General features: G+C 53.3%; 3 protein-coding genes across 9 annotated transcripts in view; all 3 read left to right on the top strand.

Moving 5' to 3' along the window:
- The window catches only part of FCGBP (Fc gamma binding protein), a gene marked incomplete at its 5' end in the record, with an annotated part of 41,624 nt that extends 40,509 nt beyond the window's left edge, over positions 1 to 1,115 (top strand). For both annotated transcript variants that reach the window (XM_080828937.1, XM_080828936.1), the window contains 2 exons: positions 549 to 816; positions 941 to 1,115. In XM_080828937.1, coding sequence (XP_080685063.1) covers positions 549 to 779 — 231 coding nt within the window. In that variant the 3' untranslated portion in view covers positions 780 to 816; positions 941 to 1,115. The remainder of the gene's footprint in view (positions 1 to 548; positions 817 to 940) is intronic.
- A 4,691-nt stretch (positions 1,116 to 5,806) lies between these two features.
- On the top strand, positions 5,807 to 16,763 carry FBL (fibrillarin). The gene is made up of 9 exons (XM_080828971.1): positions 5,807 to 5,928; positions 11,471 to 11,623; positions 11,722 to 11,823; positions 11,912 to 12,006; positions 12,941 to 13,111; positions 14,168 to 14,300; positions 15,288 to 15,400; positions 16,379 to 16,524; positions 16,634 to 16,763. The coding sequence occupies exons 1-9, from the start codon at positions 5,919 to 5,921 to the stop codon at positions 16,656 to 16,658; spliced, it is 948 nt and encodes a 315-aa protein (XP_080685097.1). The 5' UTR covers positions 5,807 to 5,918; the 3' UTR covers positions 16,659 to 16,763.
- A 350-nt stretch (positions 16,764 to 17,113) lies between these two features.
- Positions 17,114 to 27,073, top strand: DYRK1B (dual specificity tyrosine phosphorylation regulated kinase 1B). Of its 6 annotated transcripts, XM_080828676.1 has the most exons (12): positions 17,125 to 17,276; positions 19,281 to 19,444; positions 20,450 to 20,569; positions 20,677 to 20,865; positions 21,006 to 21,153; positions 22,046 to 22,332; positions 23,080 to 23,226; positions 23,311 to 23,451; positions 23,750 to 23,785; positions 23,870 to 24,065; positions 24,454 to 24,560; positions 24,655 to 27,073. In XM_080828676.1, the coding sequence occupies exons 2-12, from the start codon at positions 19,382 to 19,384 to the stop codon at positions 25,024 to 25,026; spliced, it is 1,806 nt and encodes a 601-aa protein (XP_080684802.1). In that variant the 5' UTR covers positions 17,125 to 17,276; positions 19,281 to 19,381; the 3' UTR covers positions 25,027 to 27,073. The 6 variants fall into 6 exon arrangements, with proteins under 6 accessions (XP_080684803.1, XP_080684802.1, XP_080684801.1 ...); XM_080828677.1 differs by lacking the exon at positions 23,750 to 23,785 and having other exon boundaries at positions 17,114 to 17,276; XM_080828675.1 differs by having other exon boundaries at positions 17,143 to 17,276; positions 23,750 to 24,065.
- Positions 27,074 to 27,604: the final 531 nt, after the last annotated feature.

The raw sequence follows: 27,604 nt of genomic DNA, 5'->3' as shown, positions 1-27,604 counted from the left end.
TTCCCAAGGTTACTGAGTTCACAGCTTATGACAGAGAAACTGTAATTTTCTCACATGATTATGATACTTTCTAGATCATTACTTGTCTTCAGACATCAGCATTGAGAAAATAAAGCATGAAGTTGCTTTTGTTAGGGAACCAGTAACTTAAAGGACACATACAAGTGTTGTTTTTTGTTTTTTGGGTTTTTTTTTTTGAAAAAGAGAACCAGAAAGGATGATGCTGGGGTTGGATTGTGTGTTTATCTGTCTGGTACAAAGTGCTCCTTGCCACCCCAGCTGCCTTGAGATGTTTTTTGCATCCTTACTTATCCATTGACCCATCTCTCTGTCAACTGTCTGTCCTTTTAACCATCTGTCCACATCTCCAGCTAGCTTATGTATGCATCTGTCCACACCATGCCTCTATCCATGTCTTTGTCTCCTTTGGCACCTGTGTCTCTGCTTTTGCTCCTTGAACTTGTTTTCCTGCTTGGAGGCTCCTTCCTGGTAACCCTCCAGTTCTTTTGTGGCTCTAGTCTCACCTGTGTTTCCCCTACCACCACCAGGTGAATGGTATCCATGTGGCCCTCCCAGCTGAGTTATCAGGATCTGTGTCCATACATAAGAATCCCGATGGCTCCGTGAGTGTTAACCAGGAGGCAGGGGTCCAGGTATGGCTTGACCTCAAAGGGAAGCTGGCTGTGATGGTCAGCGAAGCCCATGCTGGGAAGCTGTGTGGGGTCTGTGGAAACTTTGACGGGGACCAGACCAATGACGAGAATGACTCCGGAAAATGACAACGGACATCTGGAGAATGCAGGACTTCTCCCCATGGTGAGGGGTATAGCTTGGAAGCCAGGCTACCTGGGGCAGGGGCACCTGGGTCCTCATGGGAAGTGGGCAGTCGGGTTAAGTGCTCAGTCTGCAAGAGGAAATGCTAAGAGTCTGTCTCTTACAGTGACAGCTGATCAGTCATCTACTGGGAATGAGGACTTCAGGACCTGACCCTCCTGGAGACTGCAATAACTGGGGGGTGCACAGTGTCCATGTGTGCCCCTACACTGTTGTACCCCCTTGATGAGTCACCAAGGCCAACTGCAAGAGCACTGAATAAATATCTCAGGCTAAGCTGCATGCCAGTGTGTCTGTCTCATGCCTCCTCCTCCCCTGACTTTCCTTCTTGCACAGCAGCCGCCAGATGCCTGGCACAATAAATTTGGGGGGTGAAAAGATGGATGGATGGATGGATGGATGGATGGATGGATGGATGGATGGGTGGATGGGTGGGTGGATGGATGGAGGGATGGATGGATGGGTGGGTGGATGGGTGGATGGGTGGATGGGTGGATGGAGGGATGGGTGGATGGAGGGATGGATGGATTATGGGTGGGTAGAAGGGAGGAGAAAGGGAGGGAGGGAGGAAGGAGACATGGATGGGCAGATGAGGGGTGGAGAAATGGGAAGATAGGGACATGGATAATTCAAAGAGTAGATGAGAAGATGAACAATTGGATGGAGGGAAGGAGTCAAAAATAGAAAGAGGGATGAATAGATTCCAGCTTTATCATTTATAGTCCAACAAGTTAATTTCTCTGTCACTCAGTTTCCTCGTATGTCTTAGTCTGTGCAGCTGCTAAAACAAAGTACCACAGAATGGATGCCTTATAAAGAGCAAACATTTATTTCTCACCTTTCCAGAGACTGGGAAGTCCAAGGTCAAGGCACCAGCAGACTCAGTGTCTGGCGAGAGCCCTCTCCCTGGTTCATAGCTGGCTGTCTTCTCATGTGTCCTCACAGGGCAGATGGGCAAAGGAGCCCTTTGGGGCCTCTTTTATAAAGGCACTGATCTCATCCATGAGGGCTCCACCCTCACGACCCAATCACCTCTCAAAGGCCCCACCTCCAAATACCATCACATTGGGGATTATGTTCCAACATAAGAATTCTGAAGGGATTCAGTCACTCAACACCATCTGTATTTTAGAGAGAGTGTGTGGGCAGAGGAAGGGGCAGAGAGAGAAGGAAAAGGAGAGGGAGAGACTCTCCAGCAGACTCCCCACTGAGCACCAAGCATGATGAGGGCTCCCATCTCAAGACCCTGAGACCATGACCTGAGCCAAAACCAAGGGTCAGACGCTTAACCAACTGAGCCACCCAGGTGCCCCAACAGCATCATATTTAAAGCAGAGTTCACGAAAGTACCCACCTCATGGAGCTGGAGTGGGGATTTAATGTGTCAATCCTACCCACAAGTCAAAATTTGAAATCCCTCTTCTTTTCCAACCCCGTCCCCCACCCTTCCCACGGTGGCCTTCCCCACCTCAGTGAATAGCACTGCCTCCACTTAGCCGTAGCAGTCAGAAAACAGGGATCGTTCTTGATTCTTCCCTTCCTGCCCCCCCCCCGTTGGGTTGTATCAAAGCATACCCACTTTCTTAAGCCCACCTGGTGCAACCATCACCCTCATTCATGCTGACAATACCAAGAGCCTCCTATCTGCTCTTCCCCTTTTGCAATCCATTCTCACCACTACTCTATGACTCTTGTTAACATATAAGGTGGACCATTAGCTATAAATTTCTCTTATAATAAAATCAAAAGCTTCACCTTTTCCTATAAGGCCCCTGTCCACCTCTTCTGACTCATCTCCAATTGCTGCCTTGCCAATTATGATTTGGGAACCTGCTCTTACAATGTACTGAACATGCCAAATTTTCCCATTTCACTTCTTTGCACTTGGCACATGACTAGCTGCTTCTTATCCCTCAAATGTCAGCTTATATGTTACTACCTTAGAGAGGCCTTTCACAGCCACCTCACTCAAAGTGGATTCCCTCTGTTGCCCTCCGTCCCAGACGCTTGCCTGCTTGCTTCTTTCCTTCCTAGCATTTACTACCCTTCAAAATTACTTTCATTTGAATTTCTGCCCAATTAGAAGTAACTCAAAGATAGAGACTACATCTATCTCATTCACCACTTTAAAGGTTTTATTTATTTATATGACAGACAGAGATCACAAGAAAGGAGAGAGGCAGGCAGAGAGAGAGAGGAGGAAGCAGGCTCCCTGCCGAGCAGAGAGCCTGATGCGGGGCTCGATCCCAGGACCCTGGGATCATGACCTGAGCCAAAGGCAGAGGCTTTAACCCACTCAGCCACCCAGGGGCCCCACATTCACCACTTTATTCCCAGAAATTAGCACATAGTAGATGCTCAGTACATATTTATTGAATGAGTAAATGACCAATGATTAACCTGGAGGAAAGATTTGCAACATACGTGGTAAAGGATTATATCCACAATATGAAAAGTGCTCCTTCAAATCAATAAGAAAAAGGTAACAGTCCAATTAGAAAAAAAAAAATGAGGACAGGGGCCCCTGGGTGGCTCAGTGTGTTAAAGCCTCTGCCTTCGGCTCAGGTCATGATCCCAGGGTCCTGGGATCGAGCCCCGCATCGGGCTCTCTGCTCTGTGGAGAGCCTGCTTTCTCCTCTCTCTCTGCCTACTTGTGATCTCTGTCTGTCAAATAAATAAATAAAAATATTTTTTAAAAAATGAGGATATACACAGGCAATTGACAGAAAAAGAAATGTACATATGTTGAATGATTCAAAATGTCAGGTTATTCATATATAATATTTCTTTTTTTTTTAAGATTTTATTTATTTATTTGACAGACAGAGACCACAAGTAGACAGAGAGGCAGGCAGAGTCGGGGCGGGTGGGGGGAAGCAGGCTCCCCGCGGAGCAGAGAGCCCGACGCGGGGCTCGACCCCAGGACCCTGAGATCATGACCTGAGCCGAAGGTAGATGCTCAACCCACTAAGCCACCCAGGCGCCCCTCATATATAATATTTCTAAGCTTCACAACAAACCTGCAACAACAACAAAAAAGACGATTCAGATGTCTATTAGTAGGGGACTGGTTGATCTAACATGATGGACAACTCTGCAGATGAAGGTAAAATAAGGTATATTTGTATACACTGTAGAGTACTGATCTCCAGGATATGTTATGAAGTGAAGAAACCAAGGTGGGAACAGGGTACATAGTGAGAGAGACCTAAGAGAAGGGTCACAAGGAGGCTTTAGGAGTACTGGTAATGCCCTCTTTGTGGGCTTGGGTGGCAGTGATATGGGTTTCCCCCTTTGTGATAACTCGTAAAACTGCACAGTTGCCTGCACATTTCTGTAAGCATGTCGTATTTCCAAAAAAGTTTTAAAATGAACAAAATCATAATCTCTGAAAATTCTTGGCCAGTGTGTGTGTATGTGAGAGAAAGAGAGAGAGAGAGATTGAGAGAGAACAACCAAGTGAAGCACTCACTCTGGGCCAGGCCTTGTTTTAGGTACTGGGAGACATAGCAATGAATGGGACAGACCAGTTCATTCTCCTGGAGGTTTTTAGTAATTTCTCATAGTAGCACTTGTTTTGCTTTGTGAAATGAATATGAGGATAAATATTAATGTTACAAAATTACAAGTCACAAATTCCCAATACTTATGCAGAATCCACTCACTCCTCCCTCTTTGCTCTGCCTGTGTCCTGGTCTTGTCCTTCCCTGTCTGCTGCCTGATCCACCACAGCAGCCTCCCCCTTGGTCTTCCTGCTTTCAGGGCAACTCCCACACTGTTTCCCACCTGCAGTCAGAGTGCTCCCATGTCAGATCACAGCTCTTCTCTGTTCAAGAATCTTCCATAGCTTCAGATCACTCAGAATAAAAGCCAAAGTCCTCCCCGTGGCACACAAGGCCCCACACAATTTTCCCTGCTCTCGTCTCCTTCCACTCTGCCTGCTAACTCTGCCCCAACCACACCCTTCACTGCTTCTCCAACCCTCCATACCCTCCCTGCCCCAGGCCCTTTGCACGTACAATCCTCACTACCTAGAACTCTCTTCCCCCAGATAGGGGCATACCTCACTCCTCACCTCTTTTGGCTCCTTGCTCAAGTCACCTGATGCATTTCTTGACCACCAGTGAAGAAATGTCACCCCTCCTCTAACAGCCCTATCTTCTTTCCCTGCTGTTATTTCTCCAAAGCACCTTTATTGCCTTCTAATATCTTGGTTGGTATCTGTTTCTCCCACCAGAAGATGAACTCCAGAAGGGTGGGGATTTGGATGTGTTCATTGCTGCATTCTCAGTGCATAGGGCACCTGGTGCATAAATGCTTATCAAGCCCAGTCTTCCCTGTTCTTAGCGAGGGAATGGGTCAGGGAAAGTTTTCCAGTATAGAGGGGCCTTAGGTAGTTAATTATAAATAGAGAAGAGATGAGATGCCTGGGTGGCTCAGGTCATAATCCCAGGGCTCTGGGACTGAGCCCCACATCGGGCTCCCTGCTCAGCCGGGAGCCTGCTTCTTCCATTTCCTCTGCGGCTCCCCCTGCTAGCAAGCAAATACATAAAATCTTTAAAAAAAAAAAAAAAAAAAAAGGGAAGGAAGAAAAAGAAGAGAGTAAGGGAGGAAAGAAGAAAGGAAAGAAAGGAGGAAGGGAAGGAGGGAGAAAGGAAGGAAGGAAGAGAAAAAGAGGGAAGGAAGGAAGGAAGAGAAAGAAGGAAAAGAAATAGAGAAGACGAGCAGAGGGCACAAGGCGTGCGAAGGCCTGCTAATGAGCCCCGATTACCCGGAGACTCACAACGACGAAGAGGAAGCGGGAAGCGCGATCACCGTAGCGACCGCAGCGCAAGCAGCGTAGGCAGCGCGTAAAGACAGCGCCAAAGCGGCGGAGGGGGCGGTGCCGTGCGAGGCGTACGAAGCCCCGCCCACAGCGCGCACACCCGGCCGCGGACGCAGCCGGGGCTCCGAGGGGCGGGGTTGCGAAGATGCGTCACGCGCCGTACGCCGCCGCGCGTGCGCTGCTTTCCACGTGCGAAAGCGCCAGACTCGTGTAGTCTGGGTTGCTCCAGAGTCCTGAGCCGGGGAGCTGAGCTCTCGCCATGAAGCCAGGTGCAGGCCGGGGTTGGGGTCCAGGGTCAGGGGTCAGGGACTGGGGCCGGCGGGAATCGAAGTGCCAGACCGGAGTCGGAGGGGCGGGGCCTTGGCTTAGGGGCAAGGGCTCCGGTGTCTTGTGGGGTCGGGGTCCTGGTTCCGGTCTCCTGTGGCTCGGGGGTATTGGTTCCGCCCTGTGATGGTCGCCGAGCTTAGGGTTCGGGTTCCTGGTCTGGAGGTGTGTGACTGGCTTTGGAGGTTACAGTCGTGAGTCGAGCATATTGGGCTTGAAATGGGGGTGTTCCTGAACTAGGATTCATCTCACCGAGGCCGTCATTAGGGGTCTTGGTTGTTGGGCTGGAGGTGGCAGTCGGGAGGGCTGACCCGGAGTCTGGATTCAGGCATCTGGGGGCTTGGATCTCAGGCCGTGGGATTTGGGGTTAATGTCTTGGTTCACAGGTGGAGAGTCTCGATTTGGGGTCGGGGAGAACTCCCGTTTGCTTTCTGTGTCCCCGCCGCGACGACCATCCATCCCCTTAGGTCCCGGGCCAGCTTCTCAGAGAGGGCCCAAGTGAATGAGGACTCCTGCTTTGACAGTGAGTGGCCTTCTCTGTCCCACTTTCCCGCTCTCTACTCTCCCGAGAGGCGGGTCTCTGAGGTTTGAGTGATCGTGATTCTCAACTCGGGTGAGATGAACCTTCACAAGCCCAAGATAGGCTTAGCTTGGGGTGGGGGGTAGGGCGGAAATAGTCACAGGACATGAGTGACTTTATTCATTTGATTTTCCCCGAGGTTCTCATGAACCCACCCCACCTCCCTGGTGGAAGACAGTCCAGGCTTTGACAGTAGGAGGGTCTTAGTTCATACATTTCAGTGCTAGCTTTGTTTCTTAAGCTACTGTGTGACCTTGGGCAAGTGGCTTTATCTCTCTGAGTCTCAATTTTCTTATCAGTAAAATGGTTTCCGGTTATAATTTCAGCAAGATCGTGTTAAGAAAAAATAGCATATCATGGTAATCTTTTTGCAATATTTAAGTGTACAAATCAACGGGTTGTACACAGTAGCCTTCCATGATGCCATATGTCAGATCTTAATAAAGCTGGGGGGAGATAGCACAAGGCTTGACACATAGTGTTGTCTCTAATTGTTAGCTTTATCGTTCTTCTTCTTTTTTTTTTTTTTTTAAGATTTTTAATTTATTTATTTTGACAGAGAGAGATCGGAAGTAGACAGAAAGGCAGGGTGGGGGGGAAGCAGGCTCCCCGATGAGCAGGGAGCCTGATTCGGGACTCGATCCCAGGACTCTGGGATCATGACCTGAGCCGAAGGCAGAGGCTTTAACCCACTGAGCCACCCAGGCGCCCCTTTATCGTTCTTCTTAAGAGGAGCAAAATTAGGGTCTTTCTCCCTGGTGTCTTAGGTCTTTCTAAGTCAGGCTGTGCCCCTCCCCGCAACTTGTTCCACTAGAGTTTGAGGAAATCTTCCCACCGTGACCCAGAAGGTCTGTTTCCTAGTGCAGATCTTTGTTTTCCCTTAATCTTTTCCCTCCATGTGTGGAGAGATGGAGTCATCTGGTGGAGGGGACAGTTGGGTTTGTGGATCCTTGTATACCCCGTGAAACTCCCTTTCTCTTCAGTATTTGGAGATCTGATGAAATGGTGGGGGAGGGGTGCTCGACTGTGTATCTCCCGTCAGACCCTGGCATGCAGGCAGGCACCCTATAATCTGATTCCCCCCAGGAATGGAGGAGACACCTTCCTCCTAACCCTTCCCTCATTGTGTTAGGCTATAAAGTTGCAGAAGTTGTTAAGAGTCAGTTCTACACGGGGGCGCCTGGGTGTCGCAGTGGATTAAGCCTCTGCCTTCAGCTCAGGGCATGATCTCAGAGTCCTGGGATGGAGCCCCGCATTGGGCTCTCTGCTTAGCGGGGAGCCTGCTCCCCCCACCAACCTCTGCCTGCCTCTCTGCCTACTTGTGATCCCTGTGAAATAAATAAATAAAATCTTTAAAAAAAAAAAAAAGGAGTCTGCTCTTTACAAAGGATTTGAGTCTGGTTGAGGCCTTGGGGAGATTTTGAGCAGGGACGTGATGCAGTCTGATGGATGCATTTAGAAGGATCCTTCTGGCTTGTGTGTGTGTAAAGGACGTCAGGGGAGCACAAGTGGAAGCAGACGCATCAGTGCGAAGCCTGTTGCTGTGATCTGGGAGGTGACGGCCTTGGAGACCAGGATGGTAGTAGTGGATCCGCCTGATACATTGTCTCAGTTTGGAAATGTATTTTGAAGATCGAGCCAGCAGCTTGTATGTGGGTATAAGAGAGGGGTCATGAAGCCCTTGGGGTTTGGGCATGTGTAACCCGAATGATGGAGTGTTCGTTTTCTGAGCTGTGGAATATTGTGGGAGGAGAGCAGGGTCTAAATCAGGGAACCTCCTCCTAAAACTCCTGGAAAAGCATGTGCGAATGTGTAGTTTCCCTGAGGAGTGGGTGCTTTTAGTACATTTTTGTAAGCTCCCCAGGACCTGAAACGAATTAAGATACGTTTTGAGTATCTGGGTCTGAGAGTTGGCACCCGAGCCCCCATGCCCCCCTGCCGTGGCCGCACTTCTCGGGTCTCTGTTCCACAGGCCTGGACTGTGAGAGTCTCTTAGGCCCAGTGGCGTCTCCCCTAAGAGCGAGGGCAGGGGGACTCTCCCTCCCTTCATTTGAACACTCGTATGCAAACTGTGTGCCAGGCGCTGTGTTGAGGGAAGTTCTTTGTTGTAGCTCCGTGTGTTGGGTGCTGTGTTATCACCATATCTCTGTCTTACAGATGAAGTTTTGCAGGATTCCCATGAACCGTCCCTACTCTCTAGGGTCGGGAGTGGCAGCTCCAGCGCCCTGTATGGGACACATGAACTACTCGAGGGGAGGGGACCAGGGTTCTGGTCACCATGTCATCACCCACTTCCTGAACAGAGAGGGTGCTTTTTCCCCCTGAGGCAGAACCCTGGGGTGTAGGAGTCATCAGCACACAGCTCACTGAATGTTTATTGAGCCGCTTGGTGCCAGGCCTCGTGCATGGTTCTGGGGATGCAGTATGATCAGAACAATTAAAACATCCCGGTCCCTTGGGCCCTTGATTCTGGTGCAGGAGTCAGGCAGTAATAAAGAATGCCACGTGTGATGACTGATAGGAAAAACAAGAAAGCTGGGTAAAGGTAGGCAGCCCGAAGGAACGTTTCATCGGAGATCTGAGTGAAGTGAGCAAGTGGGTGAGCCTAGCAAATGTCTCCAGGACCCAGGCAGTGGGAACAGCAGGTATAAAAAGGTTTTGGGACACCTGGGTGGCTCAGTCAGTTAAGCCACTGCCTTCAGCTCAGGTCATGATCCTAGGATCCTGGGATCGAGGTCCGAATCAGGCTCCTTCCTCAGCAGGGAGTCTGCTTCTCTCTCTGCCTCTGCCTGCCACTCTGCCTGCTCATGTGCTCCCTCTCTCTCTCTCTGACAATTAAATAAATTAAATCTTTTAAAAATAATATTAATTAATTAATTAAAATTAAATAAATAAATAAAAATAAAAGTTTCGAAGCTGGAGAGGGAGTTTGAGGAGGAAGAGCACAAAGCCCGGCATAGAAAGAGAGAGGTCACAAAAGTCAGCAGGAGCCAGAGCTGGGTGGTGGTGGGCTGCACATTTAAAATCACCTGGGGAGGGGCGCCTGGGTGGCTCAGTGGGTTAAGCCTCTGCCTTCCGCTCAGGTCATGGTCCCGGGGTCCTGGGATCTAGCCCTGCATCGGTCTCTCTGCTCAGTGGGGAGCCTGCTTCCCCCTCTCTCCCTCTGCCTTCCCTCTCTGCCTACTTGTGATCTCCATCAAATAAATAAATAAAATCTTTTAAAAATAAAAAATGAAATCACCTGGGGAACTTTAAAAAGCCCTGTGCTCGGGCCCCTACACCAGACACCTAAACAGGATCTGTCCATTCCAGAGATTAGCCATAGGTGAGAGTCACTGATTCGGTCTTTGGAAGCCAGAGAAAAGAATTTTGGATGCGTTTTCAACATGACAGAAAACCACTGAAGGGATTTAGGCAGGGGGATGAAGAGATCCGATTTTGTGGTTTGGGAAAGGTCAATCCCTAGCTGCCGTGTGGACAGGAGACTCTAGAGGGCGTTAGGGAGTAAAGGTAGGTCAACTCTTCAGGAGTACCCAGACTTAACTTTTAACTTAAATTAGTAATAACGATAAAAAGTTTTTCATTTTCATCTTTAAAAAAAGGTTTTTTTGAAGATTTTATTTATTTGAGAGAGAGTGCACAGGAGTGGGGGGTGGGGTGCTGAGAGCAGAGGGAGAAGCAGACTCCCCCTCCTAGCCTTCAAAGCAAGGAGCCCGATGCAGGGCTCTCAGGATCCCAGGACCCTGAGATCATGACCTGAGCCGAAGGCAGAGGCCTAAACCACTGAGCCACCCAGGCGCCCCTCTTATGTTTTCATTTTTAACAGCATTATGTTACGTGAAGCTTTCCTAGCGCATGAGCATAGTAATGCATCTTTACAAAAACTCTGGCAAGTTTACTATTGAATAGTTAACATCAAGTGAGATCATCTTAAAGCATCACCAGTGTTCACACTATTATCTTATAACTCTTGGGATTTGCCGAACGTACAGCGGAGCTTGGGACCCCGGCACAGAAAAGTCAGCTGTTGAATCTGTTAGCACCAGAATTCCGTCTGCTTCCGCCATTGTTACGGGCTCGGTGAAGTGGACGGGTTTGCTCTGACCTGAGATGACGAAAATCAAGTCTCCCTGAATCTTTTCCCTTCAACTTTCAGTCCTGTTGACAAGCCCTAAATTGCTTATACATTGTCACTCACCCATAAAGGACAATTCAATTTTTTTTCTCGTTTTTTTCTCCCTGAGGTGGGAGAGACTTCTGCAGGTTTGTGAGCAGGGAGATCGGGTAGCAGGAAAGACATCATGCCCACCTCCCCTCCAGACCCAAGTTCAGGGGGTGGGAGGGTGTGGAAATGTTGCCAGGGTCTGGGGGCCCCTGCTGCCACAATGAGCTGCTTCACGCTAACACTGAAAATAGAATGGATTCTGCAGATTTGCTGTCTGACCCACAAAAGCAGAACTTTGACAGTAACCTCCGTGTACCTGGGTGTTCCTCCCCTACCCGAATCCCCACTATTTTGAGTTTTACATTATCATGCTCTTGCCTGGGGATGGGCCGGCGGTGGGGGGGGGCGGCAGGGGCGTGGCTTGTGGGTTACAGCCTGACATTATTTCATTTTAGTTGTCGCTGAACTTTATAAGAGATACTATGTTGGATGTGGTTTTCTTCAACTTGCTTTTTCACTTAACTTATGACTCTTTAAGATTTATTTACCTGTTGGGTGTAACTGTAGATCCTTGTGATTGTTAACGATGAATATTCCCCAGTTTTATCTGCTGGTGGAACCTCTGGGTTGGCGCCTAATTTTTCTGCTGCTAAGGGTATCATGGACCCCTCCTGGTGGAATCGTGAGACGTAACTTCTCCAGCCTCATCGCGCTCTGATTCCTCTTTCTGTTGCCATTACAGGTTTCAGCCCCCGTGGGGGCGGCTTCGGTGGCCGAGGGGGCTTCGGTGACCGCGGTGGTCGTGGTGGAGGCCGAGGAGGCTTTGGCGGGGGCAGAGGTCGTGGTGGTGGCTTTAGGGGCCGAGGCCGAGGAGGAGGAGGAGGAGGACGAGGTGGTAAGTGACACACGATCAGGAGGCTCTGCCTGGGCTCGGGGCGTGGGGAGGGAAGAGATCATGGGATCTCCCTCTCTCACGGCCTCCCTGCCTTGCAGGTGGAGGTTTCCAGTCTGGTGGCAACCGGGGTCGCGGTCGGGGAGGAAAAAGAGGAAACCAGTCGGGGAAGAATGTGATGGTGGAGCCTCATCGGCATGAAGGTGAGTGAGGCAGGCCGGGAGCTGCCGAAGGTGGGCTGTGGTGGGGTGCGGCCCAGGGTCTTCACCTTGTGCTCTTTTCCTCGCTTAGGTGTCTTCATTTGTCGAGGAAAGGAAGATGCCCTTGTCACCAAGAATCTGGTTCCTGGAGAATCGGTATATGGAGAGAAGAGAGTCTCTATTGCGGTGAGAGCAGGGCCCCTGCTGACAAGGTGACCAGCGGTCTATCCTCCCTGCCCCCACCACGTCTTACATGTGCCAGCCAGGGGGATCATCTTAATCCAGAAGTCAGATCCCCACCTCTGTGGGTCCTAGGTCCTCAGTGTGGCCCAGAAGACCCTGCACATCCCAGCTCCCCCTCTCTCCCCTCTGACCATATGGACCTCCTCTCTCCTCCCTCTGCCTGGAGTACGGCTCTCCCAGCTGTGTGCATGTGGCTGGTTCCCTTTCTCACAAGGCCACCTTCGCCACCCGGTCTGTCAAAAGCAGCCCTCACTGCCCACCCTCCGCCCTGTTATCTCGTGTCATTTTCTTTATGGCCAGGCACACTCTTGTTCAGGGCTTTCTGCTGCCTCTCCTACTGCCTCGAATGCGCTTCCCCAGATAACTTGCTTGGCCCGCAGCTCCTTCTGGTCTACTGCAGATGCCTCCTTCTGGGCTCTTCGCTGGCCACCCTGTCTCATCTTCCGCTGTTCCTCAGCCCTTTCCCCTACTTCATTTCCTCTTTCCTGACTTGATCTTTGCTCTAGCAGCTGTCCCTGGCTACTGGACCATATGTGTTAGTTCAGTGTATACTTACTCCTTGAGGACAGGGGTCTTGGTCTTGGTCAGTGTGCCTCCCTAGTGCCTGGCACAGCGAATGTTTGGTGAATGAATGCACGGGTCTTGCTGTTAACAGATGTGATCTTTCGTCTCTCTATTTATGGTCTGTCCCTGCCGCCTTCTACCTGAGTCGATAACCTCCATGAGAGGGCAGGCCCTACGGCTGTCACGGTCACTGATGTGTACCTGTGTTTATCTCTTGAACAATGAACAAGCGCTCAGAGCCCTGGGGCTAAGGGCAGTGGGGTCTAGCAGAAAAGCCTGGCACTGACTTCCATCCCCATCTTTCCTGGCCTAGGAGGGAGATGACAAAATCGAGTACCGTGCCTGGAACCCCTTCCGCTCCAAGCTGGCAGCAGCAATCCTGGGCGGCGTGGACCAGATCCATATCAAGCCAGGGGCCAAGGTGCTCTACCTTGGGGCTGCATCAGGCACCACTGTCTCCCATGTCTCTGACATTGTAGGCCCGGTGAGTGGATGGGGGAAGAAGGAGGGGTGATTAAGGGCAAGTGGTGAGGTGGAAGGGAGGGAGAGGTGTGACTTGGGGCTAGGCCCTTCCTGGAGAGCACCTGTGGGAGAAAGAGCAGCTCCAAGCATCCGGTCTCCAAAGCCTCATTTAGTCTCACTCCTGAGTTCCTGGTCTGGAGGGAAGGGACATGGGTGTGGAGTAAGTGCAGTTAGAGGGGCCCAGGGTGGAGATGGTTGGATTTGGTTGCCCTCTTTCAAAACGTATGCCCCCCAAGTCTGGTCTTCTGGTTTCTCTTAAAAGAACAGATGTCAGTTTCTGGGCCTGCATTTCTGTGTCGCTGTGCAGGCTCCCTAGTTAGAGGACCCCAGCGCAGCTCACTTCAGGACCCCCAGCTCCTCCGCATGACTGTAGGCTGTGTCATTTAGTGGTTAAAAACCCCAGGCTCTGATGTGGGCATTTAACAGTGAGGTGGCCTTCGGCAAGTTACAGAAACCCTCTGAGCCTCGGTTTACCCTCTGGAATATCAGGTTGCCTTGAAGCTAAAGGAGTGAATTCCTATAAAGTACTTAGAGCAGTTCCTGGCCCATTGTAAGCTGTTAGGACTTCATTGCTGTGCCCTGGCTTCCTCGTTTGAGACCTGTATTGGGGGACTGGGCTCTCAGATCAAGTGAAGAGGGACCGAGTAACCCTTGGCAACAAGAGTTGTCAAACAGCAGGATTTTGATTCAGGGATTTGAAGGGACGCTACATGCAGTGTTCGTGCCCAAAAGTAGGTGTCCCATATAAGAACTGGGATCAGTGTTTTTTTTGTTTGTTTGTTAGTTTGATTTTAAAGATTTTATTTATTTATTTGACACAGAGGGAGACAGCAAGAGAGGGAACACAGGCAGAGGGAGTGGGAGAGGGAGAAGCAGGCTTCCCGCTGAGCAGGGAGCCTGATGGCGGGGCTCTATCCCAGGACCCTGGGATCATGACCTGAGCTGATAGCAGACGCTTAACAACTGAGCCACCCAGCTGCCCCTGGGACCAGTGTTTTTATTATTTGATTTATTTTAGGATGGTCTAGTCTATGCAGTCGAGTTCTCCCACCGCTCTGGCCGTGACCTCATTAACTTGGCCAAGAAGAGGACCAACATTATTCCTGTTATCGAGGATGCTCGGCACCCGCACAAGTACCGCATGCTCATCGGTGAGGGCTCTGGGGGTTGGCGCAGCTTGTGTAGGCCAGGCCATGCCAGGGTTCCTGGAAGAGGTGGCCAGAGCCCCGATTGGAATAGAATCAGAATGGATGAGCAGGCCTTCTGAGTCTGTTGGAATGAAGAGGGTGAGGGGAGCTGGGTGGGGTTGTGGAGCTTGGGTGTCGGGCACCCTCATACATCCTGCCTCCCTCTAAAATATGGTACTTGGTATGCTGCCCCTGGCTTACGTATAACAGCCCCCTTCAGAGTCCTCCTCCTCATCACCTGGGGCTATCATAACCCAGAAAGCATAAATTGAGTGTGGTCTGGCCCAGAGGGACCCATTGTGACACTGTGTTTAAAAAAAAAATTGGAAGCATAATGTAAAACTGGAATTCCTTGTAAATCATCCTCAGAGGTAACTAATATGAGCAATTTTTTGTCCGCTTTCTGCAGTTTAAAAAAATCAGTTTTCATTATACCATGTTTTTGGTTGTTTTATTCAGTCACATTGGCTTAAAAATAATACTTCACATTCCTCTGGCTTTGAGTTGTTTTTTTCCCCCCATGCACTCATACCATACCCTTTGTCCCTGCAACATATGTCACTTTTGACAGTCCCGCAGACACTTTTGCCTGTAAGTGCTCACCTCTACTTGCCTTTTTGATGACGCGTCTGTCTCCCCGCCCCCCCCCCCCGACCTGGGAGCGTCTCGAGGGCAGGGTCTGGGTTTGACTTGTCTCTCTGTCCCCCACACCTGGCCCAGAGCTGGCGACAGAGTAGGTGGCAATCATGGTTCACAAGAGGAATGAGTGGATAGTGTGATTGGGTTTTGGACCCATCCTGGGAGCACAATGGAGGGAGGGGGATCGGTGTTGTGAAGGGAAACTGGAAGCAGGTTAGACTCTGGCAGGAACCTGCTGGTGATGGGGCCTCATGGGAGGAGCTGGGAGGGTGGGGTGGATCCAGCTTGTAACTGTCATTTCTTTCTCCCTAGCGATGGTGGATGTGATCTTTGCCGACGTGGCCCAGCCAGACCAGACCCGGATCGTAGCCCTGAATGCCCACACTTTCCTTCGTAATGGAGGACATTTCGTGATTTCTATTAAGGTGCGGGGCTTGGAGGAGTCTAAGACGGGATGGTAGTATCTTCTTTGTAACTGCCATGCAGCTACTCAAAAAGCCCTCCATCCTCCTAATCCAGACAGTCTATTCCCAGACTCTGTCCCTGCCCCCCCAACCCCTCGTCAGATAGCACATGATGGAAAATGTCTACAAAACTAAAAGGCTTTTGGTTTAAATAGGCAAAGAATGGTCAAGTGCATGATCGTGGAGTTGACCATCTGAGTTTGAATTCCAGCTTGCACTGACTCTGAGCAAGTTACCTAACCTATATGCCTGCCTGTTTCTTTACGTGTCAAGTAGAGGGATTAGTCATATCTCTTTTAGTGTTGATGTAAGGATTAAATTTATCAATATATATGTAGTGTTTAGATTAGAGCCTGGTATAAAATTTTATTTATATATTTATTTATTTTTAAGATTTATTTATTTGAGGCAGAGAGCACAAGCGGGAGAGGGAGAGGGAGAAGCAGGCTCCCTTGCTGAGCAGGGTGCCCGATGCTGGGCTCTATCCCAAGACCCCGCAGTCATGGCCTGAGCTGAAGGCAGACACTTAACCAAGCGAGCCACCTAGGCGCCCCTAAAATAAACTTGAGATGAATGCTAGATGCAATTTGAAAAATGTTTTATTTTGAAATAGGGATTTTCAGCCAGATGCACCATTTGTTAGTCTTTGGCTACATTTGTTTTAGTATTCTCAGCATTATTACTATTGTTAAAGAAGAGGAAGTAGGAGATAAGAAACCAAAAAACCTGGGTGTAAAATTAAAACACTGACTTTAAATAAGTCTCGGTGTGACATCCAAACCAAATTGGAAAACTTCTCTAACAAAGTCTTTCCCTACATTTCCAAAACCCGAGTTTCACGGAGTTTCCAATGAAAACAAATACTGCTGGTTTAAAGAGCACAAAAAAAGGGAAAACAGCCCAAAGCCTTGCTGCGAACTTAAATTCTGTCTTCTGTAGGCCAACTGCATTGACTCCACGGCCTCTGCTGAGGCTGTGTTTGCCTCTGAAGTGAAGAAGATGCAGCAGGAGAACATGAAGCCCCAGGAGCAGCTGACCTTAGAGCCGTATGAGAGAGACCACGCAGTGGTGGTGGGTGTGTACAGGTGAGCAGGGGCAGGCAGCCCGCGCAGACAGAGCCCTGCAGGTCAGCACTTGGTCGGAGTGCCCCAGAGGGTGACAAGCTCTGAATCGCCTCTCTCCTTCCTCTCACAGGCCACCTCCCAAGGTGAAGAACTGAACCCCCGGTCAAATGGATTGCCAAGAGATTATGTTGCTACTGTTTCACGTGTGTTTTTCTATTAAAAGACTCATCCAGGCGCACCTGGGTGGCTCAGTCGCTTAAGCGTGGACCTCTTGATCTCAGCGCAGGTCTTGATACCGCGGTCGTGAGTTCAAGCGCAGCCTTCTTTAAAAATTCAACCATCAGTGCTGTGGGCTGAGCAGCGACCGACATTCCACAGAGCGCGTGCGCCGTTCGTCAACTGGCGCGGTAGTGGGGGTGGGCAATTTCATCCGGTCGCTCGTGCGCATGCTCCTTTCTTGGCGGCCTTTTGCGCAGTCGTAACCCGGATTCTGACGCCTGGGCGGGGTTGATAGCATACTGTGCAGGTCGGCCGGTAAGCCTCGCTGCGCGCAGGCGCGGAGTGTTACCCTTGGTCACGTGGGGGAAGCGAAGGGGGGAGTGGGGGCGGAGCCCGGGGTGGGGGGGCCGGTTTGTTGTGGTCGCCATTTTGCTGGTTGCATTACTGGGTAATCGGGGCCCTGGCTCGCCGCGTCCGCCGGATACCTTCAGCCAGTGGGCAGGTCTGAGCTCGGGCTTCCCGAGCAGCTTGAGTCCCCTTGCCCGCGCCCTCAGGTAACAACGCGGCTACAGGTGGGGCGGCACGAGCTCGCGGGAACGGGGCAGTACAAACCCGCCCTGCCCGCGTCGCCGCCAGACTTAGCACGAGGCCGAGGGAGGAGAGCAGGGGGCGGCGGGCAGGTGCAGTGCAGGCCGTGCCTGACTATTCATAGTCGGATTCTTGGAAGGGGCCGAGCCCGAGGGAGCAGTTTTGGGAGGGCGACTGGGAGGGGGTAGCGGGGCCCCGCTCCCGCCCTTTGTTTGGGCTCGGCTCCTCCGGCTGCATCGTCGTCGCTTAGCAACAGCCGTTCTGGACTGCGATTGGTTGAGCTCTTGGTAGCAGCGACCAATGGCACGGTTGTTGCCATGGCAGGTGCGGACTGCCAAGCTCAGTCCGGCCCCGCCCGCCGGGGCTCTGCCGACCGGGGCGGGCCTCCAGGGTGGGGGGGCGGGACGCCTGGGTCCCCAGGGGCGGGTGGCTGTGCGGGGCGGGGCCGGCGGGGCGAGGGTTAACCCGCCCCTCCCCCGTCCACCTGCTTTCCCCCTTCCCCCGCGTGCCCCGGGCTGACCCTCGTTCCTTCTCCTCCCCGCCCCCGGCGGCGGCGGCGGCTGCTGTTGTCACCCACCGGGCCGCCTGTCCCGCTTGCCCTCCCCGCCGCGGGGCTTGCCGGGCCGGCCGGGCCGGGACAGGCGGCCGTCTCCTCTCTGCCGCCACCGCCGCCATGCTGGCCGCTCGCCCACCCCACTGGGGGCCCCACCGCGCCCCAGCCCCCCGTGGGCCCCGCGCCAGCCCTGACCCGGGTAGGGGGTGGGTGCTGGGAGAGACGGTCCTGCTGTGGGAGGGCCCCAGGGAAGAGGTTGTTTCGGGTGAGGGGCGGGGGAGCGCCAAGAGAGAGGAGGGATCCTGGAGTGGCAAGGCTTGGCATAGAAGAAAGGGATTGACATGGGAGAAGGCCTGTGGGGAGAGGATTTTGGTGTGGCAGGTACTCTGGGAGGGAAGAACTCTATGAGATATTTGGGGAATTTGGTTCTGGGGGCCTTCTAGGAATGGGCACAGTTGTGGATTGACTCTGATGTAGAGAAGAGTAACTGGAGAAAGGGCCCTGGTAGGAATATTGGATGGGGGAGGAGGGGAAGATCCAGTGTAGGGGAGAGAAGGGCGAGTGAAGAGACGCCTCCTCCTTGCTCCCATCAGGAAAAGTGAGCCTTGATTGGGAGGGGGACCATGGACTAATATGGGGAAGATCCCTGATGTGGCACAGAGAAAGTACCTTGCGGGGGGGGGGGGTGCTGATACGGGAGAAAATGGTATAGGGATGAGGTCTTGGCATGGTATGGGGAGGGTCCCCTGGGAAGGGGGTGCCCTCATGCATGAGAATGTCATAGGGGTAGGATTCTTTTATATAGGGACAATCCTATGTAACAGGATAACCTTGGTGTGGTCCCCAGGACCCTGATGTGGTTTTAGGGGCCTGCAGAGGATTCTGCTATGGGTTTGGAAGGGACCCAGAGTTCTCTCATGTGGTTTGGGGGATCTTAGAGTTCTCTGGATTTAGGGATCTACTGGGAAGGGTAGATCTTGAAGTGCAGGGATCTTGTGTGAGGGGGCGCTGGGGAGGGCCACAAGCAGAAATGGGAACCAAAGAGTAAACCCTACTCCCTATACTGTCTGTGGTTTCTTTTTCTTCTCTTCCTCCCCCTGATTATTGGTGTCTTTTTGTCCTTTCCTGTTATGCCCTATATCCCTGCCTGGCTTTCAATCATCCCCGTTCATATGGTCCCCTCTTTGCGCCACCTATTTCATTTATTTGGTAATCATTTGTTGAGGGACTCCGCTGTGCCCCCTCCCCCCCCCCGCCGCCCCACCCTCTCTTTCCCCTTTCTACATTGCCACCTGTTGTCCTTTTTCTCCTCTCCCTGTGCATTGCCTTCTTTCTGATGTCCACCTCTTTCCCGCCTGGCCCTGTCCCACACATCCCCTTGTCCCATGTTGTTCCCCTGCCTCCCGCCTGCTCTCAGGTCTCAGCGGCGGTGGCAGCCGAGGTGCAGGATGCGAGAAGGCGCCCCCCGGCCGGGCTCCCGCTCCAGGCCTCGCTCCCCTGCGGCCCTCTGAGCCCACCATGGCCGTTCCACCAGGCCATGTTCCCTTCTCTGGCTTCCCGGGGCCCCAGGAGCACACGCAGGTATGCGTTCAGCTGGCTCCTCACCTGCCTGGGGTAGGGGGAGGCTTGGGATAGAAGGGTCTTGGGGGTGAAAGATATTTTGATTGCCCAGATCAGCTTCCCGGGGGCAGGAAGGGCCCATCTGGAGTGGAAGAGAATAGAGGAGTTGCAGGCCAAGTCTGTTTGGAGAGCCTAGGTTCAAATCCTGACATGGTGGTTAAATGTCTCACGTTCTCCCTGCTTTAGTTGTCTGTTCCGTAAAGCAGAACCAAGAATGATACCTACCTCACAGGGTTGCTGTGAGGTTAAACAAGTTAATGAAATGCATGTAAAGTGCGGAGAATGGTGCTGGGCACCTAGGAAACATTCAGTGAATGCTGACAAAGGGAAAAAAGGTCCAGAGTAAAAGACAGGCTGGCGGGGCGAAAGGCAGTGAAGTTTGAGCCAAAAGGATCTTGGAGCCAGCAGCATCTAAGGGTATAGAGTCAATATTCTGGGGTGGAGACTATCAAGGCTCTGAACGGTAGGGCTGGAAGCTCGATGGAGTGGGAGGTCCAGGCTGCTGGATCCCAAAACACTGGGCAGAAACATGCAGAATCGGGGGTGGGGGATGGGGCGACCCCACGGGATGAGGGTAAAGCCTGATGGCAGCCCTCAAGATGGGACATCCAGAATGGATGGTCTCAGGTGAAGGACTGGGAAGGACGTTTTCTATCTGATATCTCCCAGAGAGGCTCAGAAAGGAGTAAAGGTGTGGGATGAAAGGTCAAGGGTAAACAGTTGATCATTCATTCACTCAGCAAATCTCTGATGACCACCCACTATGTGCCAGGCCCTGCTCCAGGCACTGCAGATACAGCAAGAACAAGACAGTCTCTGCCCTTGGGGAATTTCTATCTTGGTGGTTGTCACACAGGAACCAAGTAAATCCGTGTGTGGTATCGATGACCCAGCCACCCAGAGGGTTCTCCCGTGGTCGGAGGTGAAGGCCTATCCTCAGTGCCCACCCCCCAACCCGGCCCACAGGTATTGCCTGATGTGCGGCTGTTGCCACGGAGGCTGCCCCTGGCCTTCCGGGACGCGACCTCAGCCCCGCTGCGCAAACTCTCTGTGGACCTCATCAAGACCTACAAGCACATCAATGAGGTGGGTGGGGGGCGGGGGAGCAGGGGACCTGGCTGGGGGCTGAAGGGTCCTGGCTGCCAGCACAGGTCACTCAGCTATCTTTATCTTCTGGCTGCCTGGCTGGGCAGGTATACTATGCGAAGAAGAAGCGGCGGGCCCAGCAGGCACCACCTCAGGACTCGAGCACCAAGAAGGAGAAGAAGGTCCTGAATCATGGTTATGACGACGACAACCATGACTACATCGTGCGCAGCGGCGAGCGCTGGCTGGAGCGCTACGAGATTGACTCACTCATCGGCAAAGGCTCCTTTGGCCAGGTGTGGGAGCCCCCCCCCACAACCCTGGCCCTGGGATCGGGGCACCCACTGATGTTGACCCACAAAAGAGTGGTGCCCTGCTCTGTCCCACATCCCCTTCCCCCCATTTCCTCACTTTGTGACATGCCCCGCCCTGGCAGGTGGTGAAAGCCTACGATCATCAGACCCAGGAGCTGGTGGCCATCAAGATCATCAAGAACAAAAAGGCCTTCCTGAACCAGGCCCAGATTGAGCTGAGGCTGCTGGAGCTGATGAACCAGCACGACACGGAGATGAAGTACTACATAGGTGAGGCCTGGGGCAGCGGTACTGCCAGTACGGAACAGGGCTGGTGTCTTCAGGGCAAGGGCTGGTCTGTAATTCCCAGGTATCAGTGATTCTCCTGCCCCCTTCATGACTTTTGCCCTATGCCCGTGATGGTGCCAGTCAGAGTTTCTTGGGTGCTCACTAAGGGTCAAGCCCTATTGCAAGCACTTTACATGAATTAACTGGTCTCCGTCTACATGAATTAACTGGTCTCCGTCTGACCACAACCCTGGGGGTGAAGGGACATCTTGGCCCGCAGCTTGGAGAAGAGGACAGGCATGTAGATGCTATCACTTGCATAAGGTCATGACGTTTGTACTCGGGGGCTGTAATCTCACCAGGCAGTGGGCTCCAGCACCTGCCCTCTTAACATCTATGTCAGTCTTTTCCTCTATTCCCATACTCATTGCTCTTAGAAAAAGCAAGTGCATTGAAAGACTATGTTTCCTTAAATACACATCCTTACCCTAAATGGAAAGCCAGTGTCCACTGCACAAGAATAAACAGAACTGAGACTAAAACAATGTTAGAAAATTAAGTGAGGAAATGTAGAAGGGCATTAAAGACCCATCGGCACCAAAAGGAAACGTTCTCTTTGGTTTATCAGAAAGTTTGACAAGAGACTTGAAGAGAATGAACTTGTCTGTCTTTATCACGGAAATCATTCTCTTGATGTGATTCAAGTTCTAGACCATATAAAAACGCCCCGACTAGCCACCGCTTCCGGTGGGCACCCCGCAGTTTGGCCAGAGCTGCAGAAGCAGAGTCCCCGATCGGCTTCCGGCCTCTCTTATTACTGTGTGCCCCAGGCCGCCTCTGGCCCTCTCTGAGCCTCAGCTCCTCCGTCGGCCCCTCTCCACCCCCTTGCCCGCAGTGCACCTGAAGCGGCACTTCATGTTCCGGAACCACCTGTGCCTGGTGTTCGAGCTGCTTTCCTACAACCTGTACGACCTCCTGCGCAACACACACTTCCGCGGCGTCTCGCTCAACCTGACGCGGAAGCTGGCGCAGCAGCTCTGCACAGCGCTGCTCTTCCTGGCCACGCCCGAGCTCAGCATCATTCACTGCGACCTCAAGCCCGAGAACATCCTGCTCTGCAACCCCAAGCGCAGCGCCATCAAGATCGTGGACTTTGGCAGCTCCTGCCAGCTTGGCCAGCGGGTGCGGCACGGGGCGGTGCGGGACGGCGTGGGGGCGGGGCTCCCGGTGTGGGTGTGGTCCGGGCGTGGGCGGGGCCAGCTGGTGCCTGGCGTCCGAGGGGCGGGGCGGGGGTTGTATGGTGCAGCTCGACGTGGCCGGTGCTTGAAGGGTAGTGTTGGGACGGGGTGTTGGCGGCACAGAGTCATTAAGGCCAGTGAATGGGGGAGGTAAAGGAGAGGGCCGCAGGGTATAGTACCCAGTAGGAAAGGAAGAGAGAAGCCTGAGGAGACAGGGCCAGTTTGGGGCCGTCGGAGGGGGCAGGGTGGAGTCGGTTTGGTAAGCCAGGAGTGGCACTTGGCTAAGTTTGCTGACCCTGTGCTTTTAATGCTGTGGAGGAAGTGGGGGGCGGGTGTTTTAGTTTTGCAGCTTCGTGTGAGCAGGCATTTGAGATGGCTTGGAAAGGGTCTGGATTGGGTGGGTGGCAAGGGCCTTGGGCTCACACACTACCAACCTTCAATGACCAAGAGAGGTCCAGGGTCAGGCTTCGGGATGGAGATGTGGGTCAGACTAGGCCACCAGAGACTTCTGAGGCTGATGAATAAAATGATGGTAGTGGCTCCTGGAAGGTGGGTGCTGATAACCTCAAGCTTTGGAACCCCCATCCTCCGTTTTCATGGAAGGAAGCTTATCAGCCTTGGGTATGTCAGCAGCGCCACTCGGGGAGGCTGGGACCTCTGACTGTGGCCCTCTTCCCTGCTTCACCCCCAGATCTATCAGTACATCCAGAGCCGCTTCTACCGGTCGCCTGAGGTGCTCCTGGGTACACCCTATGACCTGGCCATTGACATGTGGTCCCTGGGCTGCATCCTGGTGGAGATGCACACCGGAGAGCCCCTCTTCAGTGGCTCCAATGAGGTGTGCTCCCGGGCAGGGGAGGTGTGCTGGGCGGGGGCAGAGGCCCGGCTAGCCTGCTAACCCTGACCACCCACCTGCTCACAGGTGGACCAGATGAACCGGATAGTGGAGGTGCTGGGCATCCCACCAGCCCCCATGCTGGACCAGGCACCCAAGGCTCGCAAGTACTTTGAACGGCTGCCTGGGGGTGGCTGGACCCTACGAAGGACAAAGGAACTCAGGAAGGTGCGGCCCCTGCCCTGTGCCGCTCCTCCCACCCTGGTGGCCCCTCACTCTCTCACACTTGGGGCTTCCTTTCTCCCTGCTTCCTCTCCCTTGTGTCTTTCCCTTCCTTCCTCTCCCCCTTGTCTGTCCTTTCCTTCGTCCCAGCCCAACCCATCTCTCCCACCCACCCCACAACTCTTCTTAGCTTCTTTCCTTCCACTTTCTCTCTTGTGCCTCTGTTTCCCCGTGTGTGTCTCCCTGCCCCTCCTGCCCACTGACGGCCACTCTCTTGCCCCCCCTCCCACCCCCTCCCTGCCAGGATTACCAGGGCCCCGGGACACGGCGGCTGCAGGAGGTGCTGGGCGTGCAGACGGGCGGGCCCGGGGGCCGGCGGGCGGGGGAGCCGGGCCACAGCCCCGCCGACTACCTCCGCTTCCAGGACCTGGTGCTGCGCATGCTGGAGTATGAGCCCGCCGCCCGCATCAGCCCACTGGGGGCTCTGCAGCACGGCTTCTTCCGCCGCACGGCTGATGAGGCCACCAACACGGGCCCGGCAGGCAGCAGTGCCTCCACCTCGCCCGCACCCCTTGACACCTGTCCCTCCTCCAGCACCGCCAGCTCCATCTCCAGCTCTGGTGGGTGCCCGGTGCCAGTGGGGCCGAACAGGGGAGGGAGGGAGGGTGGGCAGCTCTGGTTTGGCCTGACCTGGGGGACCTTGCCCCCCTGGGCCTTCACCTAGAGCTGTGAAGCTGCGCCACCCTGAACTCGAGAATGGGTGGGGCAGAGAGAGCTCTGACCTGGTCTTTGAAATTGAGCTTGGGCTCACACCTCTAAAACTGCTTCTGACTCTGATACCAAGAACTGAGCTCTGACTGTAATCTGAAAATTGGGCTCCATCCTTCAAATAGGTTCTGGTCCCAAGGCCTGGGCCTGGGTCACGAACCAGACTCAGCCACCGAAAGACCGTACCACCACCTCTCCTAACTTAAGGTTTCTCCTCATTTTCTCCCCTGGCACTTCCAGGAGGCTCCAGTGGCTCCTCCAGTGACAACCGGACCTACCGATACAGCAACCGATATTGTGGGGGTCCTGGGCCCCCCATCACTGACTGTGAGATGAGCAGCCCCCAGGTACTGGGGCCTTGGGAACTTGGAAGTTGGTAGTGGGGTATCTGGGACTTTAAGACCTGGGTCTCCATCACCCACTGTTCCTTTGCTCCTTTAGGTCCCACCCTCCCAGCCGCTGCGCCCCTGGGCAGGGGGTGATGTGCCCCACAAGACACATCAGGCCCCTGCCTCCGCCTCGTCACTGCCAGGGGCCGGGGCCCAGTTATCCCCACAACCCCGATGCCTTGGCCGTCCCCCATCACCAACCTCACCACCACCCCCGGAGCTGATGGATGTGAGCCTGGTGGGCGGCCCTCCAGACTGCTCCCCACCTCACCCAGCGCCTGCCCCCCAGCACCCGGCTGCCTCAGCCCTCCGGACTCGGATGACAGGAGGTCGTCCACCCCTCCCACCCCCTGATAACCCTGCCACTCTGGGGCCTCGCTTGGGCCTCCGTGGTGTACCCCAGAGCACGGCAGCCAGCTCATGACCCAGCCCCCTCCCTGGGGCCCCTCCTGAAGCCATACCCCCCATCTGGGGGCCCTGGGCTCCCATCCTCATCTCTCCCCTTGACTGGAATTGCTGCTACCCAGCTGGGGTTGGTGAGGTCTGCACTGATTGGGGCCTGGGGCAGGGGGTCAAGGAGAGGGGTCTAGGCGCACCCTCCCCGTAAGGACTGGACCCTTAGCCCCTCTCCCCCCTTGTTTTCTATTTATTGTACCAAAGACAGTGGTGGTCCGGTGTTGGGGGGAGACCCCCTTCACCCTCGGGCCCTAAGGAGGGGGTGGGGGCAGGTAGGGGGAGATGGCCTTGCTCCTCCTTGCTGTACCCCCCAGTAAAGAGCTTTCTCACATGCCTGCCTGAGCGTTTGCAGGGCCTCGGCTCCCTCACCTGGCCCTCCCAGAATGCTTCCAGAGGCGTGGTGGGGAATGGTGTTTGGGGAGGGGGTATCAGAAGAGCTTTGTCATGTGGGATGCGTCCCTGGGGAAGTTATGGCTGTTGGCGCAGACATGGGGCTGCAGGAGGTCCGGGGCTACGGAATCCTAGACAGAGATCCTGGATAGGATCCTAGCCCACGTTTGTCTTTTCCATGGTAAAGAGAGACCCTGAAAGAGTAAAGGCCCAGTTCTGGCCTGTCTCTGGAAAACATCAGGATCTGCCCTAATAAGCCAGGGCTTCCACAGAGTCGGCAGGGGAGTGGCTCTTTATGCCAGGCAGGCATCTAGCAGGTGCTGAATGCATGTCGCAGGCCTTATTGGTGCCATCTGGGGGATGGCAGGCAGGCAGTGGGTACAGACTTTACCCCCGACGTCTGGTCTCACCCTGTGGAGCCATGACGGAGGAAAGCATTTTGAGATTCTTGGGCAGAAAGATATTCCCGGGGTTCCAGGTAAGTGGGTCTCTTTCCATAGCAATCTGGAAACTTTTGTCCCAACTGGCCAAACAAGAGCCTCCTGATTCGAAGGTACCTACCATCTCGCGCCACTGGGGCGCGGTGCTTCCTGGGAAATGGAGTTCTACGTAGCAGTCCCTTTTTCCCTTTTTCGTCAGAGGACTACAAAGACCAGGATTCTTTTCGCTCACGAGTTAGGGACGGGCTCCCGGGGGGGCCAATAGGCATTCAGAGACGGACGGGGGTGCCCGGATGCTTTGAGGCGGGCTATGGGGGAAAAGAAGGCCGTGATTGGGTAGCGTCGGCAAGGCTGTGCGCTAGTGTGGAGTTCTCTCGGGCGTGCGGCGGTTGGGTGAAGGTGCTGGTCCGGGAGACCGTGCCGGTTAGGCGTCAGCGGTCACATAGCAAGAGGTAGGCGCTGAGGCCCAAAGCGGCCCCAACGCGAGGAGCATCACTAGCCGCGGTGTGCGGCTCAGCTCGCAGAAAGCCCCGGTCGGTAGGAGAGCCAGGCGAGCACTCGTTTTACAGACCAGCGGATGTTCGGGAAAGGGGGCAGAGTGGGACGTGGAGGGAACCCAGGCGAGGCACGGGTGGGGAAGCATTCTGGGTTGCTGGAGCTGTCGGCGCTGAGACCTGGAGACAGGATGTTTGCGGTGGCCGTGGTGCGGCGGTTTGCGCACAGGCAGCGATGAGAAGCAGCCTGTTGTGTGAATGGGAACTGCGGGAGATGTGGTGTTGGAGATCTAATGGAAAGTTCTGTATGAATTCGATCGCGGAAGATTTTGTTGGCCATTTAGGGAGTTTAGGCTTTGTCCTAAGGGCATTGAAGAGCCACGGGAGGATTTGTAGAAGGGAAGGGGCATGGCCCATTTGCTGCCATCGAGGAATAGATTGATGGGAAAGAGACTGGAGTCTGGGAGCCCAGGGTGGTGGTTGTGGCACCATCCTGGGCAAAAGGTGTTGGAATGAACCAGGGCAGGAGTCTTGGTTGGGACAGAAGAAAGGGTGTGTGTAGGAGAGATGTCCAGAAGGCTGAGCTGACAGGATATATGGCTTACAGGCTGTGTGGAAAGGGGAGGTAGAGGGGGGCAAGGAAAAAGTTATCTCCAGCAGGTCGAACAGCGCCTGGCATATGGTAGATGCTTAATTTAAAAAAAAAAAAAAAAAAAAAAAAAAAATTTTTTTTGAATGAACACAGGAGGCAGATGCTATTATGATCTTCCTTTTGTAAACAAAGATACTGAGGGCAGATAAAGTTAAGTAAGTTACCTACAATCACATAGCTAGCAAATGGAAGGCCCAGGATTATGTGTGTGTATGTGAGATTGAGAGAGAGGGAGAGAAAGAGAGAGAACCATTAATTTTGCAAGGTGCGGTATGAACTTTGAGACATCAGCAGGGTCCAGATCATGTAGGTCCCTTAAGGAATTTAGGATAAGCATGGAAATGTATGTCCCACATTTCATTTTCCAGCCCAGAACCTCTCCCTGACCTGCTGACTGACTGCCCACATGATATGTCTTCTCTCAAGATATCTGTAGTCATCTGGAGACCTGTCTTGACCAAACTGAACTCCGGTCTTTTCCACAAAACCTGTTGTCCCACATTCAGTAAGTGCCGCCTCCATTGTCTTATAGTCATGTCTGGTCCATCAGCAAAGTATATTCAGAACCTG

This window comes from Martes martes (genome assembly GCF_963455335.1).
Source record: "Martes martes genome assembly, chromosome: 17".
NCBI classification, from domain to species: Eukaryota; Metazoa; Chordata; class Mammalia; order Carnivora; family Mustelidae; genus Martes; species Martes martes.
The sequence above is the reverse complement of the archived record's forward strand: the minus strand, read 5'-3'. Positions and strand labels throughout refer to the sequence as shown.

Excerpts from the sequence above, each read along its gene's own strand:
- DYRK1B (XM_080828673.1), top strand. The coding sequence starts at position 17,984 with ATGCTGGCCGCTCGCCCACCCCACTGGGGGCCCCACCGCGCCCCAGCC. Across the intron at positions 21,154-22,045 it reads GGAGATGAAGTACTACATAG|TGCACCTGAAGCGGCACTTC; the intron begins GTGAGGCCTGGG and ends CCTTGCCCGCAG. Across the intron at positions 24,561-24,654 it reads GTGAGATGAGCAGCCCCCAG|GTCCCACCCTCCCAGCCGCT; the intron begins GTACTGGGGCCT and ends TTGCTCCTTTAG.
- FBL (XM_080828971.1), top strand. Across the intron at positions 15,401-16,378 it reads ATTTCGTGATTTCTATTAAG|GCCAACTGCATTGACTCCAC; the intron begins GTGCGGGGCTTG and ends TGTCTTCTGTAG. Across the intron at positions 16,525-16,633 it reads GTGGTGGTGGGTGTGTACAG|GCCACCTCCCAAGGTGAAGA; the intron begins GTGAGCAGGGGC and ends TTCCTCTCACAG.